Consider the following 17,104-nt stretch of genomic DNA (forward strand, 5'->3'; position numbering starts at 1 on the left):
TTGAAACATGAATTTTGATTCAAATTTTTCTTAGTCTAGATTTTTACCTATATTATTTTTACTGTATATTTTGGAGCAATACCTATCTGCTTTGCTTTTGCCAGCTGTGATCTCTTGCACATATGTGTTGAATTTAGTCATTCTTGCAACATGTTTAGCAATTGTAAATGTTGTCAATTTAATTTATTTTACCAATTTACAAGTATCATTTTTCAGATTTATCAAATACACAATTTATACACAATAAACTTAATGTTCATATATAGTCATTGTGGAGCTTCCTTTCTTATTATAACGTGTGATGAGTACTGTTACCAAAATTTGATTAAAACCTATTCTGTTATGGATTAAATAAAATTCGGAGTAAGACAATAATGATATACATTTTCACATAACCATTACTCTAACTGAATCCATTAAACTGTTTTATTGTGACTACCTGGTTACATCCCGGCACATGCTGATTGTATCTCATGTAGATTTTAAATTTCTATCTCAATACTTATCATATGGAATTATAAGCTGAATGAAATTTGTCGGTAGAATACTACCTTATGTATGATAGTTCTGGGTGACGTAGAATTCAAGTTCAGGAGTACGATACATGTAGTTATGTGTGGGGTAGAATTCCAGTGGTGGAGTATGATAGTTCTGGGTGGGTTAGAATTCCATCGGTGGAATATGATAGTTCTGGGTGACGTAGAATTCCAGTGGTGGAGTATGATAGTTCTGTGTGGGGTAGAATTCCAGTGGTGGGGTATGATAGTTCTGTGTGGGGTAGAATTCCAGTGGTGGAGTATGATAGTTCTGGGTGGGGTAGAATCCCAGTGGTGGAGTATGATAGTTCTGTGTGGGTAGAATTCCAGTGGAGGAGTATGATGTTTCTGTGTGGGGTAGAATTTAAGTAGTAGAGTACGATAGTTCTGGGTGATGTAGAATTCCAGTGGTGGAGTATGATAGTTCTGTGTGGGGTAGAATTCCAGTGGTGGAGTATGATAGTTCTGTGTGGGGTAGAATTCCAGTGGTGGAGTATGATAGTTCTGGGTGGGGTAGAATTCCAGTGGTGGAGTATGATAGTTCTGTGTGGGGTAGAATTCCAGTGGAGGAGTATGATGTTTCTGTGTGGGGTAGAATTTAAGTAGTAGAGTACGATAGTTCTGGGTGACATAGAATTCCAGTGGTGGAGTATGATAGTTCTGTGTGGGGTAGAATTCCAGTGGTGGAGTATGATAGTTCTGTGTGGGGTAGAATTCCAGTGGTGGAGTATGATAGTTCTGGGTGACGTAGAATTCCAGTGGTGGAGTATGATAGTTCTGGGTGGAGTAGAATTCCAGTGCTGGAGTATGATAGTTCTGGGTGGAGTAGAATTCCAGTGCTGGAGTATGATAGTTCTGGGTGACATAGAATTCCAGTGGTGGAGTATGATATTTCTGGGTGGAGTAGAATTCCAGTGGTTGAGTATGATAGTTCTGGGCGGAGTAGAATTCCAGTGGTGGAGTATGATAGTTCTGGGTGGAGTAGAATTCCAGTGGTGGAGTATGACAGTTCTTGGCGGAGTAGAATTCCAGTGATCATTTATACTGCAGAATCAATTATGTAATACCAATATGTCAACATAATTATATTCCAAACTCAAAGTCAACAAAACTATGACAAAAGAAAGCAAACCAATGAGCTTCAAACACTTCCAGCTTCATATCAGACTAAGAAGTAGAATATTGTAACACAGTAGGCGTAAACACACGTACTCGTCGGTAACAGCCATGTTTATTACATACAGAATAATAATAATGTTACATGTACAAAAGCAACATCTCATCAACATACAGAGTTAATATACTCATACTATTACTGTTATATTATAGCGCTTGGCAGTGATTGTAGAGGTATTTATAAAAAGAACGAGATTGTCAGGCTCTGACGTGCATGTGTTTATTCGCCATCTTCTTCAACAACTAATCTTTGACACAACATAATAAAATCCGGAATTTTGGTGACTACTAATTAAATGCAAATGGATCCGGATGGTTATCCGGATACCAATTCGATAGTAAATATAGGACAGTACTTCGCGTTGTGTCTCGTATCAAAACTGTCCACAGGGCTCTGAGCTATCTCCCCTTCATAGGGCTAGTGCCCTCTCTTTCTCTCTGTCCATAAGACTCTCTCCATACGGCTCTATCTCTGTATGTCCATAGGGTTCTGTCTGCAGGGCTCTCTCCCCTACCCCAAAAACTCCCCTCCTTTTATCCCTGTTCTATATGATCTCGTCATAAAAATGCCACGATCTAATGCCCATTGGTTGAATTTCCTATCAAGGTGTACTTCAGTTTATTAGACTGCCATTAAACTGCCTAATACTTGTTAACCGGAAGAAGTAGATGTCAGTACTGTCCACTGTAAATACAGTTACAAAATATCTGTGTACATTCATCACCCAGTCTACCAGATGTTACATATTGACAAAATTAATCCTACAACCAATCAGTCCAAGATTACTGACTTATGTATCTGATATACACTAATATCGAAATTTCATTTTGTAACAATATATCTAAACCCTATTTTGTTACAATATTTATCGAAATAAACCGCTGATGTTACAGAAGAGTCTCTCGCATCCTTAATTTCCTATGCTGGTGGGTATATACGATGTACATGGTCAATCAATCTCTTTTTTATTTACTGACAAGACGGCATCAATATATATCTGAAAACTCGACGAAGATGTTGTCAACCATACAACTTACAGGGAGCCTAGTCAAGCGACCCTTTGTCGCTTGCGAAGCAACCCCTGACACGTATTCGCGAAGAAAAAAGTGAACATTTTCACACATACCATCAGTCAAGAAGTTGTGACACTGAAGTGGAATTCCCATCATTAATGCTATATGCAGTGTCACTCACTCAGGCACGCGAGCAGAATGAGTTTGGCTGAACGAAACTAAGATTAGTATCTTACTCGGCAAACATGCAGAGATCGTCCGAGAGGATAAAACAGGAAAAACGAAATACCATGAATTAGTAAAGAACACAATAAATACAATCTTCAAGGAAGAAAGAGTTCCTTAAACAGTAGATTAAATGATTATTGTCACCAAATGATATACATAAGTTATAATACTATGCTCGCTCCAAATGGCCATTCTTCATATTATCTATGAATTGACCACCTGTGATAACAGTACAGGTTCTGGGTGTTATTGTTTGTTTATTAAAAAGATTTTAATTAAAATTGAAAAACAAATCTTTGCTAAAATTATCATGTTGAAGGGGACAATGAGGATTTTCATATTTTTCAGAATATATATATATATTTTTATTTTTTTGCATTGTGTTGGTGAACAGTCTCAAATCTGTGTCTATACACCGAAAACTAGTTCTAAAGGAAGTAAAATTTCCTTAGTACTTACACGTGGCCATGTTGTGAAGGCGTTCTCAGTTTGAATTTGCTGAAATGTAAATAATTTGTTACCATGACAGTGTTGCTAATTTGTAGGCATGTGTTCAGAATTAAATTTATTCTAGAAAGTTGTGGTGTTAGGTTGGAATTAACAATATTTTTGCATTTTTAGCATTTTGAAAATTGATAACCATGGCATTCACAAGTCAGAAATCAGGAGACATTTTGGATTTACACAGTTTTATTCCTGTATTTATTATCTTATTTCTCTACCCTCTACCTAGTCTAACGATCAAATATCCAGAGTGAACGTCGCAAATGTGTGTACCGTTGAAAATCAGATGCGAGGACTGTGACTCATTGTATATCGGACAAAACAGACAGGATATGTCCCAGGTTAATAAATTGGCTTTACATATCATTCCCAGCGGCAAAATCCTACCTTAGGATATTCTATGGACGCTAGTCTTTTCGACCACTACGTCCGCCTCTAAATTATCTAAATCCTCCTGCATTTTCCTGGCGTCATCTAAACCCGCAGTTCTTGAATATATCTTTGTGTCATTAGCAAATAAATATGTTGGTACATTTACACAATCTGGCATGTCCTTGGTGTATAGAACAAACTGGACTAAGTACGCTCCTCTGCGGTATTCCACTCGTAACATGGTGCTCTTTGGACTGTGATCCGTTGATATCAAAAAGCTCCTCTTAATTCTGAACACGTGATTTCACTCCGTCCACTTTATTTGGTAGACTATCTCAATTTGCATAAAAACAATTAAACTCCTTTAACTTATTAACAGAAGCATTAAACATGTTTATAGTGTTTTGTGCTGTGTCTATACTCTTGCCTTTACTTTCATCACCTTTCTTTCCCATGGAGGTCCCTATGTGTTTGAAGTCCCCCGACTTTTCTCTGTCGTTTTCTGCCTTGGCTTCTTCTAGTTTTACCTTGTTCATGCTCCTTTCTTTTGTTGTCATGTCATGAATGATACTTGCTTTCGTGTACTTATCTTCAGCAGACGATAAGTTCCTCAAATTCCTCATGAACGTACATTTTGCCTTCTCATCTTCGAACACTACTTAAATTGGTCTAGGCCTATTTTTTTGCATCGTTGTTCAGCTCCTTAGATTTTACAACACGCTTTCCTAGTCTTGTGACCGACAATACAGATGCTGGGGTTGAGTTCATTATTGCACACAGGTCATGCATTACCTTTATGTCTTCCTTTTTCCTAATTTCTGTTTCAGCTTGCTCAGATTCATCAATGATGAAAATAACGATATTGCATTTTCTAGACTAACATTTCTGAATTCGTTTATTTGCTCAGTTGTGGCCTCGTTTTGATGTTTCCACAACAGGTATGTCAGCTATTTTGATAATTTCATCCTCTAGTGCTTTGCTTCTTCTTTTTTCACTTCCTCTCTGACTATATCTCTGACTTGTTTTTCATCACAGGCAACTTCCTCAAGATAGGATATCCATGGCTATATTTCTCATTACTTCCTCTCTGCATTGAACACAGAACCACGTGGAGTCTGACTCAGATAACACCACATAATCAGTGTCTGACTTGTTAAGGCATTTCGTACAAAAGTGAAGATTACACTTCTGGCACTCCATTACTTCAGCATTAGGATCGCTAAAAATATTGCAACACAACTCACATTTCCATCCATCTGTCGCTCGTTTCTGGTGACACAAATGGAGAATTTCTTCTTGAATTATTCCTAGAACTTGGCCTAATGCTTTTCCTTGAAACGATATTCTTACTTTTTTCTTTTCTCACCGCTGTGACCGCTGTCCGATATTTTGGCTGCCTGGCTCATCTCGCCTAAACACTTGGCGAACTTTTAGAAATCGCGATTGAAAGCGACATGAAAATTACACAATTGCTCTCTGTAGCTTATTGTAGCAATTCAGAATGTTATCCCATTCATACACTCTCTAAAACTATAAAAACATACAAAAATCTTTACAATTAAAGCAGAGCTCAAGATTTTCCGTCAATCAAAACCATATAATTGAAAATTCAATTAATTAAAATTCCAAAATAGTCAACAGAGAAAACAACTTTTTTGTCATGCAACTGATCATTTAAAAACAAAATAATTACATTAAGAACTCAACACCACGTGTATTCTAATTTTTCTTCTCTTTTTTCTTTTTCTTTTTTCACACTCTGAAGAGTTCAGCAAGTGACTCACAGAGTTGATCATGTACATCGCCTGGGTATTTTTTAAATACTTCTTCGTTTTCTCATAAAGAATGTTCATAATGTTTAAAATATTAACATATGCATGCAAAAATAAATGTATTAACACTGTTAAAACGGCACTATTTTACTCCGATTCTGCCCGATCCTGTAAATTGTCGCCCGATCCTGTCAACCGTCTTACCCACTTAAACAGAGCCGCACCATGCCTGTTACTTTCGATTTCTATTTTAAATAACCAATGAGCGTCAGCGATACATCAGCAATGATTTTTTAGCCAATCAAGTAAAGGTTCTTAGCGATAATTTATCAAAGGAAACCGATGGACAGAAAGAAGAGCGAAGTCAACAATGATGCCAATTGCAGGTGAATTATATTTTATTTTTCACAGAGTCTGATTATTTTTACAGGTGATCCATGCATAGATATAAGGTATGTGTTGACAGGGTATAGGAGACAAGCTATGTAAGATTTCAGATTTAGTTTTACAGAAAAACTTACATTAGTCAGTGTATGTATGTATGTAACGCGGAAAAACACATTCCTATTAAGTTAATAATGGACGCAGGCAAAGCAATGCCTCTATGTCCATATCTAAATTTGATTTACATTGGAATTGATATATCATACAATGTAGGAGGAAATAAATTGTTACATACTGACTTAGCAATTTACGGTTTTGAGAGATCAAATTATTGTTCATCATGAAATATTTCTACTGAAGCGAACAATTTTTTCTGTTCCATGGTGGTCCTCGAACCCAATAGATGTAGGCTTCAGATTCTTGTTCTTCTTTTCTTTTTGCCTCTTGATATAATTCACTTTCCTTTTCTCATTCTAATAAGGTCCTGATTTGTATAGAAGAAAATTGTTCGCAGCTGTGTAGCCTTTGGATATTTTTGAAAATATTTCATTTATGTATCAGAGAGTCGAATTTCACAAGCATTGGTCGCCCTTTTTCACTTGATGCTGTACTTGAATCCGGGCATTTTTCCAGTCTAATGACTTTCTGGGGTCCTCCCAGAGCATTTTGACAGGCTTCAATGATCCTCTCCACTACCCGAATATCTGCTCTCATTTTTTTATTTTCAGAAACTCCAAAAATGACCATGTTGTTCTCCCTGCTTTGCCAATCCTTTACCTCGGAGAATATTTCATCCGAACACTGAGGTGTTTCCATCTGTTTCACAACCTTCCATTTCCTTTTTCAATACGCATTTGACATCAGATATTTCACATTTCCTCTTCATTGAATTTTCCAAATCTTCAAGCATTTTCTTGAATGTTTCCATTATCTCACGACACCTTTCCTCAATTTTTCTATCGTTCAGTATACTTTTCTCAACTATCACTTTACATGGAGGACAAAACCACACACTATCTGATCGGCACAAAACTTTGTATGTGCGTACATTCGTGCCAATACATCCAATGCAAAAATATTCCTGGCATCTGTTAAATTTCAGCATTTTGGTTGTCTTCTCAACATACACCATTGAACACAACTTACACCCTGATTGGGTGATGTTCAGGGTATCTGTCCTGACTTCTGTAGACGAAGACACTGATTTGACTCTGGTAAAAGTAGTGCCACATCCGGTTTTACTTTTTGTCATTTTCCATAAAATCTATCAATGCTATTCACTCCAAAACATGTAGTAACTGACATCAATGCCATATTTCATTTGTTATGTTTACTGTCGAAAACAGTAAATATCTAAGAAAATTACCCTGTTGCCTACAGAGCTTCCTGAATCACAACTGGTAATCATGGCGTGACGACACAATCCCCTTGAGTATTAAGAGCTTAGACAGGATGCAGACCAATTCACAGTTAATTCACAGCTCTACCAACTGACTTCGACTTAGTCATTCAGACTGATTTAAGAATTTCAGGTGTTTTATAATTTAGTAACAAAGGGTTATTTTAGTAGTTAAGGGTTATTTTGAGACTTTGATTACAATAGTAATGTTAATAACATTTACCACTCTTAAAAAAAAAATGTGTTTTCCATTTTGTTTTCTTTCTATAATGTCAATAGTTTCAACAAAGGAATACCCCATTAAGTTTCCAAATCAGACGACTCAAATATACAATGTTAATGATTCATTAGATAAATCAATTGTGACAACATTACAATTTGTAAAGAATTTTAGACTTATGATAAAAAGTTCTTGATCTTCCCAATGCTTATATATTCAGATCTGTATTTGAGAGAATTTACTGTTGGTGCCGAGATTTCTTGTTCAACTATGATATAACAAACATTAAGTGTATGAACATGTTGAAACTTAGAATTGCTGCATATGTGTATTATGACCAATTTGAATAATATACCTGATACATATTGATATTTTTTTGATCATTTAGTTTGAAGATGTGTATCATGTGTTGTCTTAGACAACCCCCTAGTGATCATTTTGGTGGGAGATTGTGAGGGGCTGTTGGTATAATTATATTATGGTCGCCAGAATCATCTCCTGTGGACTAGAACTGATCAATAATAATGTCGATGATATTTGATCATATTTCAGATAATCAGATGCCTCAACCAGAACAGCATCAAGTGGACTACAAACAAAAGTACAAGGCTCTGAAGAAAAAACTCAAATTTCTTGTTTATGTATGTAAAATTAAATGGTTGAGATCAAGAAAGATAGCAGCAATTTCATGTTTAATCACCCAATATGAGGATTCATTTTATATCATGTAAGGACCCGAATGGGGAAATTTGGGTTCAAATTTTGATTTTCCATCCAGTTACAACTTGGCTTCTTGTTTATTTTACTGTAGGTGTATTACATGTTTATAAGATGAGGTTATATATTTCTATAAATATTGTATTGTATGTACTTGTATATAATACACAGTTAGTTTTTTGGGGAAACAATTTTTGAGAAAAATCTTTTCTAGAGAGTAAGTTTTGCCACCTAGTATAGATACTTGGCTGAGTCAAACTACATGTCTCCTGACCAGAAAATGATGCTGTTTACACAAGGTATGCTTTGAAAAAAAATACGTAATTACTATCACTCCTTTGCTACGATCTGTCATGATTGATGGAGTCAACAGTGGAAGAATCATTAGAGATATAAAAAATAGTTAGTTGTATACATATACATAATACAAAGTGATATAATGTCAGATATAGAGAATACATGTCAATATCTTAAAATACATGTATAAGCTGTATTCTGGTGAAGGTAAAGAAAAACAAAATGGCTCGCCACTTTTGTCTTTCTTTCCTAAGCCAATATACAACTTGTATTTCAAGACACTGACCATGTATTCTACATGTATTTATCCTGCAACATTGATAAAAAATTAGGCTATTGAAAAAAACAGATTTGTTGTTCAATCTGTGTTTACCTGTCATTGACATTACGCTGGATTTTTACCTGATGACGGACGCCAAAATAATTGCTACAGAAACGTACAGTAAAACTTCGATGTGTCGAAGTTCAAGGGACCGTCATGAAAACTTCGATACATCGGGACTTCGACTCATGAATGGTGACTGTCCAACCACAAAAAATACACCTGTAAAAGATGTGTATTGTGTCCGTTTGTGTTATATGCAGAGTCCCTTATCAATATCTCATGTTGATCGCTTGCATAATCTATCAAATGTCTGTTCGAACACAACTTTGTCACAGAATATCGTAGGAAGGAAAAGAATTCATATGAATCTTAACATGTTTATTATAAAGACAAGAGATATCAAATAACAACGAATAACAATGCAACATAGCACTTCCATCGAGTCATTCACACACAGGGCATCATGGTTGTATCGGAGATGAGAGTTCGGTTCACTTCCGGTATGTGTATCTTACTGATTTCGAAAAGGATGGAACAACATCCATACGTAACACACATGTAAGAATGCAAGCACAATATACATTACATATATTAGCACTACATCGCAATGCAATATTTCTTCAAATCCAAATTAAACAAAGAATGATCAACAAATTATATCTTACGCACTAATAATGTCCGCTAGTGAAATGAATTGATGTCCTGAAAAAAACCACTGATCTCAACACAGGAATCAGTCATGTTGCTCCACTGCGAAAAAATCCTCCATTGTCATTTGTTTCAAACAAACAATCACGCCATGATCACACCACTTAACGGTTAATGACTTGAGAATACAGCTTGTGTAGACAATCAGACATGGTCAGTGATTATTGTCACTTTGTGTCTAGCCCTTGCCTGGCCATTGTTCACGCTTCCACTGAGGTGTGAAAACTGCCATGGGACATTCAAGTTTTCTCATGCAGGTAAATTTTTTTACTTCGATTCATGTGTTGTGATTTCTAATGGTTTCTTAACCATGGGACCGGGAAAAAAGTTCGAAACAGTGAGAACTTCGATTCATAAAAGTTTGAGTCATAAATGTGAAATTGGTAGTATTCTGAAGATCAGGTTCCATAAAAGCGGAATACCTAAGCCTTTGCTATTGGCACCTTCTCCGCTTTGCTCCATCCGAAACCCTGTCCGGAGAACTGATCAGCCCGTTATTTGCGCCCCAGTCAGAAAGGTTCTTTGTAAGATCAGGTTCATCAGGTTCATCAGCCATCCTGGCATCATCTGCCTCTTCATCATACGGAGGGAGCTCCTCTGCTAAATCGGAAAGAAGATCAACAGTATATAACAGCGATTTAACGAATTTTCATAAATCAACTTTATCTTTACAACATGTAAAATCACCCATTTCAACAACTATTCATAATTCTAAACATAATACTTGATTTTGTTGAATTACAACACATACTAAAATACAGCTGTTTTCCATCACTACCGAACACAGCAAAAATACATGTGGCAGGTGTATTTTTACAATGGCAGTGCCAAATTTCTGGTTCAGTTGATAGGAGTACAGGAGATGGTACATGTACAGGCAAAATAGTATCCAATTTCATTTGTGATAATTTTGTTTTATTTAAATATTGTTTTAAGTTCATCAATCAGATTTGTTTTATCATTGATCATATAAAACTTGTTAGAAGTTTGATGTGTAGGAGTGCACTAATTGAAGATAAGATGTACCTAATGAGCTTCTTCTTTGTTCATATTTGTTATTCAGGAGCAAGAATGTTTCCTTGAGGAATTAAGGAAAGCACAGAGAAAATTGTTAAAGATATCGAGAGACAGAAGGTAATCATCTTGACACAGTAAAAAAAAAAATAAATAAATAAGATTTGTTCACTTGCTATAGATTCATGAAGTTATTTAAATTGCAGATTAATTTAGTTGTTCCTTGAAAAAGTAACTTTCTGTAAAAAATTTTCTTTCTTTTGGGTAGCTTTTTTTTTAAGGTCAAAACCTCAAGAAATATTTTTTATGAATGTTGTGATACATATCTAGTAATAACCCTATGCTTGGTAATAAGCTCACCCTTACATTGCTGCTCAGTACAAGCTAATACTATATTATCATCTTGCAATAAACCCACCCCTTACTGAGTCAGAAATACAGGATAGATAATTTATGTCTTGATATGTTTGCTGCAGCTTTCTGTTGGACCGCCTCTTGCAACACGAGAAAATAGATGAATCTTCAGGCGATTCTGATGCTACTGCTTCAAGTGACAGTGAGGTAGAAAGTCAAAGTTCAAGAAAGTAAGAAAAAATACCTTTATCCATTGTAATAAAGATTATGATATTATTTTATAGATGTGTTTGACATCAAGCTAGAAGTCAAGTATCTTTGTAATGTGGATAAACATATCAAAGTTTTTCTCTCAAGTCTGTAACTGTTTGTCTGATGATGAATATAACTGGTATTGCACATATCTTGTGTCTAACTGTTGGGGAAAGAAAACTGGTCAAAGCGCAGTCCGTCATTGAGAATAACTTGTGTCTAACTGTTGTAGAAGGAAAGCTGGTCTTAGTCCAGGCCAGGGTGGAGACCCTTCAGCCATTCTAGGAAGTCTTGGGACACCAGGAACGCCTTCTGGAGCATCCAGTCTTCTTGTATTGATTTTGATTATTATCTTTCTTAGACACTTTACAATATACACATACAAATATGATATATATTGATAGTACATGAAAAATATTGTTTGTAACCTAAAGAGTACGAATACTTCTTCTGTTTCTCTTTGTTAGCTCATAAATGTGTTATGTTGGGAGCTCTGTGTTTGAAGGATTGATGATTAAAAATGTGTAATTAATAGAGTTACATTGTCCCTCTTTTGATATTTGGTTTGTGTACCACAGGTACAAAGGTACTAATTTGCTATGAGAATGTTACATAATGGTAGACATATATTTTAAAGTTCCATTTAAAAGAATGATGTTTGTAATATTTTAGGTGAAAAGGACTAAAGATGAAGTAATATTTGAGATTTTCTTTAACGTTGATTCCTTATAAATGAATGATGATTAAAATTTTATCCTTCAAATTAATTTTACTTGCTTTCATTGGCAGATGGCAGCAGAGCCAGCAAAGAAAAAGTCAAAATCAAGTGCTAAGAAGGCAGTGTTGTCTAAAGGAGGTAAGAGTGTGAGATATGATAAACATGTGTGGTATCAGTTATAACTTAGGAAACTGCATGTGATAGTTAAAGAAACATGGTCTGTTTAATTATGTCAGTATGGTACATAGTGGTATTCAAATATCCAACAGTCAATGTGAAATAATGATAGTTAAAGACATAATGTAAAACAAACATACCTGTAGACTAGCTCTCCATCTGTACACAAGATTATTAATGATAAAATATTTTTTGTTAAAGGTTAACATCACTGGACAGCTAATATGTTCAGTAATTCACTTGTTCTCTCTGTCATGGTAGAGTTAAAAATCTGCAATTAGTGGCAATGAAACAGACTTGATACCAGTACTTAGCAGTATTCACCGACTGAAGTGTGGGACTGAAGTGTGGGACTGAAGTGAGGGACTGAAGGGGGAAATAATGTAATTAACTAAATATTTTCAGGTAAAGTATCTCAAGTTAAAGAGAAAGCAAGTCACATGACCAGGGAGGAGCTTGAGCGCCACCTAGAATCAAGACAGAATGTGTTTGGCATAGAAAAAGCCCCCATGATGTTACCAATGGAAATCTTCAGTAATGACAACTCAAACCCAGACAGGTAGGTCACACAACAGCTTTGACATTTCAAGATATTTATCTAAATTGTTTGAATACCTTATCCCTTGTAAAGGCATGCATTGGCCTACAACTGTTTTACTTCTAAATAAAGGAAAGAAAGTTTTACTTTCCTTGTTCTAAAGGGCAAGTAAAGTGAATGCTGTTTATCAACTTCTTTTGAAGTGCATTTATTCATGAATGGCTGAGCTGATTTTGAAAATAGAGTTTGCCTGTCGCTGTATTGGGACAGGAAACTAGCCAGTAAATGTGTAAACTGTGGATGTGATTTGAAGCTGAAAACCTCTACTTAGTTTTCAGATCGACTGAACTATTTTGGACAAATAAATCCGATCAGCTGCAACAGTTCTTGAGCCAAATGTTGCTTGAATTATTTGGCTCATTAAAGAATTGGAGACTGCATTAGCTCAGTTGGTAGATGATAAAAAGTGCATAGTGAGCACAAGAAAAGTTTGTTATAATCAATTTTCAGTGAGTCAGCACTAGTAAGTTTATAATTAATTTTCAGTGAGTCAGCACTAGAAAGTTTGTTATGATTGATTTTCAGTGAGTCAGCACTAGAAAACCTGAAAGAAGAAGAAGATTGTGATTTAATTGTGGATTCTGGACAGTGAATAGACAAGAACATAGCACATTGCTTTGGTAATCTCTATATACAGGGACAGGTAAGGGGCCAGACTTGATAAGTTTACTTTTGTCCAAGAATTTCTCAATGAACTACTGGAACCAAGTGGATAAACCTTCACAAATGTGAATACCGATGTGCATTCGAACATGTGGACCTATTTGATATAAATGCTATATCTGTTTGAAGGTGCTGGATCAAAAGTATCGTATCTGATGTTGTACACAGGAAAATGATATTACAACTGATTTACATCATCAACTTACAATATTTAAGGTATAATTTGTTATGAAGTGAACGAACAGTCATAATATAGATGTACTCTCACTGACTGGGAAGAAAAGATCTAATTACATTGTGTACCAGTAACATCATTGATTCTGACTATTTTTTACTGTAAAAAAACTGCCTTGTCAAGTATGAGATGTTGTTCTGATCCTGAACTTACATATTATAGGTTTCTGATATTAATAACATTTACATTTACCATTGACTCTGTTATTTTAACAAATGAAATTTGAAAAATTGTTTGAAAGTTGGATGAACCCATAGCCAAAGTCTATTTCCTGTAAATGTCTTGGCTTACTGAAGGGAGCATTTAGTCATTTTCAAATAGCTGAAGTCAAGTTATTGTTTTGTGTTCCCATGTGGTAAATGGTGAGTAGTATGCAGGAATATCTATATGGTGTCTACCATTTTATGGTAATTGGTGTGTGGTATGGAAGGATGGTGTAAAAATGATTTACATGGTGTGTACCAAATTGTGTGTGGTGTGGAGGGATGGTGTATAATTTACATGGTGTGTACCTACTTGTTGTGTGTGGTATGGAGGGATGGTGTATAATTTACATGGTGTGTACCTTCTTGTTGTGTGTGGTATGGAGGGATGGTGTAATGATTAACATGGTGTGTACCTACTTGTTGTGTGTGGTATGGAGGGATGGTGTATAATTTACATGGTGTGTACCTACTTGTTGTGTGTGGTATGGAGGGATGGTGTATACCTACTTTTGTGTGGTGTGGAGGGATGGTGAAATGATTTACATGGTGTGTACCTACTTGTTGTGTGTGGTATGGAGGGATGGTGTATAATTTACATGGTGTGTACCTACTTGTTGTGTGTGGTATGGAGGGATGGTGTATAATTTACATGGTGTGTACCTTCTTGTTGTGTGTGGTATGGAGTGATGGTGTATACCTACTTGTGTGTGGTATGGAGGGATGGTGTAATGATTTACATGGTGTGTACCTACTTGTTGTGTGTGGTATGGAGGGATGGTGTATAATTTACATGGTGTGTACCTACTTGTTGTGTGTGGTATGGAGGGATGGTGTATACCTACTTTTGTGTGGTGTGGAGGGATGGTGAAATGATTTACATGGTGTGTACCTACTTGTTGTGTGTGGTATGGAGGGATGGTGTATACCTACTTGTGTGTGGTATGGAGGGATGGTGTAATGATTAACATGGTGTGTACCTACTTGTTGTGTGTGGTATGGAGGGATGGTGTATAATTTACATGGTGTGTACCTACTTGTTGTGTGTGGTATGGAGGGATGGTGTAATGATTAACATGGTGTGTACCTACTTGTTGTGTGTGGTATGGAGGGATGGTGTATAATTTACATGGTGTGTACCTACTTGTTGTGTGTGGTATGGAGGGATGGTGTATACCTACTTTTGTGTGGTGTGGAGGGATGGTGAAATGATTTACATGGTGTGTACCTACTTGTTGTGTGTGGTATGGAGGGATGGTGTATAATTTACATGGTGTGTACCTACTTGTTGTGTGTGGTATGGAGGGATGGTGTATAATTTACATGGTGTGTACCTTCTTGTTGTGTGTGGTATGGAGGGATGGTGTATACCTACTTTTGTGTGGTGTGGAGGGATGGTGAAATGATTTACATGGTGTGTACCTACTTGTTGTGTGTGGTATGGAGGGATGGTGTATAATTTACATGGTGTGTACCTACTTGTTGTGTGTGGTATGGAGGGATGGTGTATAATTTACATGGTGTGTACCTTCTTGTTGTGTGTGGTATGGAGGGATGGTGTATACCTACTTGTGTGTGGTATGGAGGGATGGTGTAATGATTAACATGGTGTGTACCTACTTGTTGTGTGTGGTATGGAGGGATGGTGTATAATTTACATGGTGTGTACCTACTTGTTGTGTGGTATGGAGGGATGATGTAATGATTAACATGGTGTGTACCTATGTGTTAAGTATTCTGTAAGGTGTAAACAGATCTATGTAGATAATGAATTGTGTCAAGTGCCGTGTTATTATGTTACCTGTTGTTCAACTTGTACGTACTCATGTAAATCATTTACCAATAAAAAAAACATAGACATTGTCAATTTGGTTTTTTAATTTTTTTCAAGCCCTTTGATTAGCTGTATATCTAATATCTGTTCTTTTGACAAGCAACATTTGTGACATTGGTTTAATCAATTAGCATGACCACAATATTTCACTGCCCACCATTGTATTATTTTTATGGTGGTAATTTTATCTTTATTGAAAGGAAATAGAAAAATGAAACTTGAACAAGATCTATAAAGTATTTCTAAAGAAGTACATTGATTTATAGCTGTTGAAATTGGACATTGCTGACTGTCTCGAGAAAAAGCTATAACAGACTTAAATTTCAAAATCCAATATAGAAGTCTGTTGACCATTTCATGTTCTAATCCATCCTTGATACTCCAGGGATTACAACCACTTTTGTTCTCTGCACCTGTGGAACACTTCATGACAAAACTGAAGGTTCCATGTGTGACACCTTGTGGACAAGATGACAAGACTAATGTGATCCTCTGGTGTACATCAAACGATTCTTGATGTCACATAATGGTATATTGTAATGGCTTTGTAGTTTGGTGTTGCTCCTTTGTAATCTTCAAAAGAAGTGTATCAGTCTTAAATTACTTCACTTGTGCCTTCAAATTTGACGTGACATGTTCTAGGAGTACAGAGAGCAAAAATATCATAACTCCTGGAGTATCGAGGATGTAGTGATCGTAACCCCTGGAGTATCGAGGATGTAGTGATCATAACCCCTGGAGTATCGAGGATGTAGTGATCATAACCCCTGGAGTATCGAGGATGTAGTGATCATAACCCCTGGAGTATCGAGGATGTAGTGATCGTAACCCCTGGAGTATCGAGGATGTAGTGATCATAACCTATGGAGTGTCGAGGATGTAGTGATCGTAACCCCTGGAGTATCGAGGATGTAGTGATCGTAACCCATGGAGTATCGAGGATGTAGTGATCGTAACCCCTGGAGTATCCAGGATGTAGTGATCGTAACCCCTGGAGTATCGAGGATGTAGTGATCGTAACCCCTGGAGTATCGAGGATGTAGTGATCGTAACCCCTGGAGTATCGAGGATGTAGTGATCGTAACCCCTGGAGTATCGAGGATGTAGTGATCGTTACCCTTGGAGTATCGAGGATGTAGTGATCGTAACCCTTGGAGTATCGAGGATGTAGTGATCGTTACCCTTGGAGTATCGAGGATGTAGTGATCGTAACCCCTGGAGTATCGAGGATGTAGTGATCGTTACCCTTGGAGTATCGAGGATGTAGTGATCGTTACCCTTGGAGTATCGATGTAGTGATCGTAACCCCTGGAGTATCGAGGATGTAGTGATCATAACCCTTGGAGTATCGAGGATGATTCTAATCAGTCCTAAACATGGACAAGGTAATTAACACACCAATAC

General features: G+C 36.5%; 1 protein-coding gene across 1 annotated transcript; it reads left to right on the top strand.

The window, feature by feature from the left end:
* The first annotated feature begins 5,951 nt into the window (after positions 1–5,951).
* LOC132555531 (INO80 complex subunit E-like) lies at positions 5,952–15,713 on the top strand. Its single transcript, XM_060219878.1, has 8 exons — positions 5,952–5,988; positions 8,158–8,246; positions 10,716–10,786; positions 11,143–11,250; positions 11,505–11,604; positions 12,062–12,128; positions 12,573–12,726; positions 13,291–15,713. Exons 1-8 carry the CDS (start codon positions 5,973–5,975, stop codon positions 13,355–13,357), a joined length of 672 nt encoding a protein of 223 aa, XP_060075861.1. The 5' UTR covers positions 5,952–5,972; the 3' UTR covers positions 13,358–15,713.
* Positions 15,714–17,104: the final 1,391 nt, after the last annotated feature.

This window comes from Ylistrum balloti, unplaced genomic scaffold (assembly GCF_031769215.1).
Source record: "Ylistrum balloti isolate Yb309-2 unplaced genomic scaffold, AGI_CSIRO_Ybal_v1 Utg370504, whole genome shotgun sequence".
Taxonomy (NCBI): Eukaryota; Metazoa; Mollusca; class Bivalvia; order Pectinida; family Pectinidae; genus Ylistrum; species Ylistrum balloti.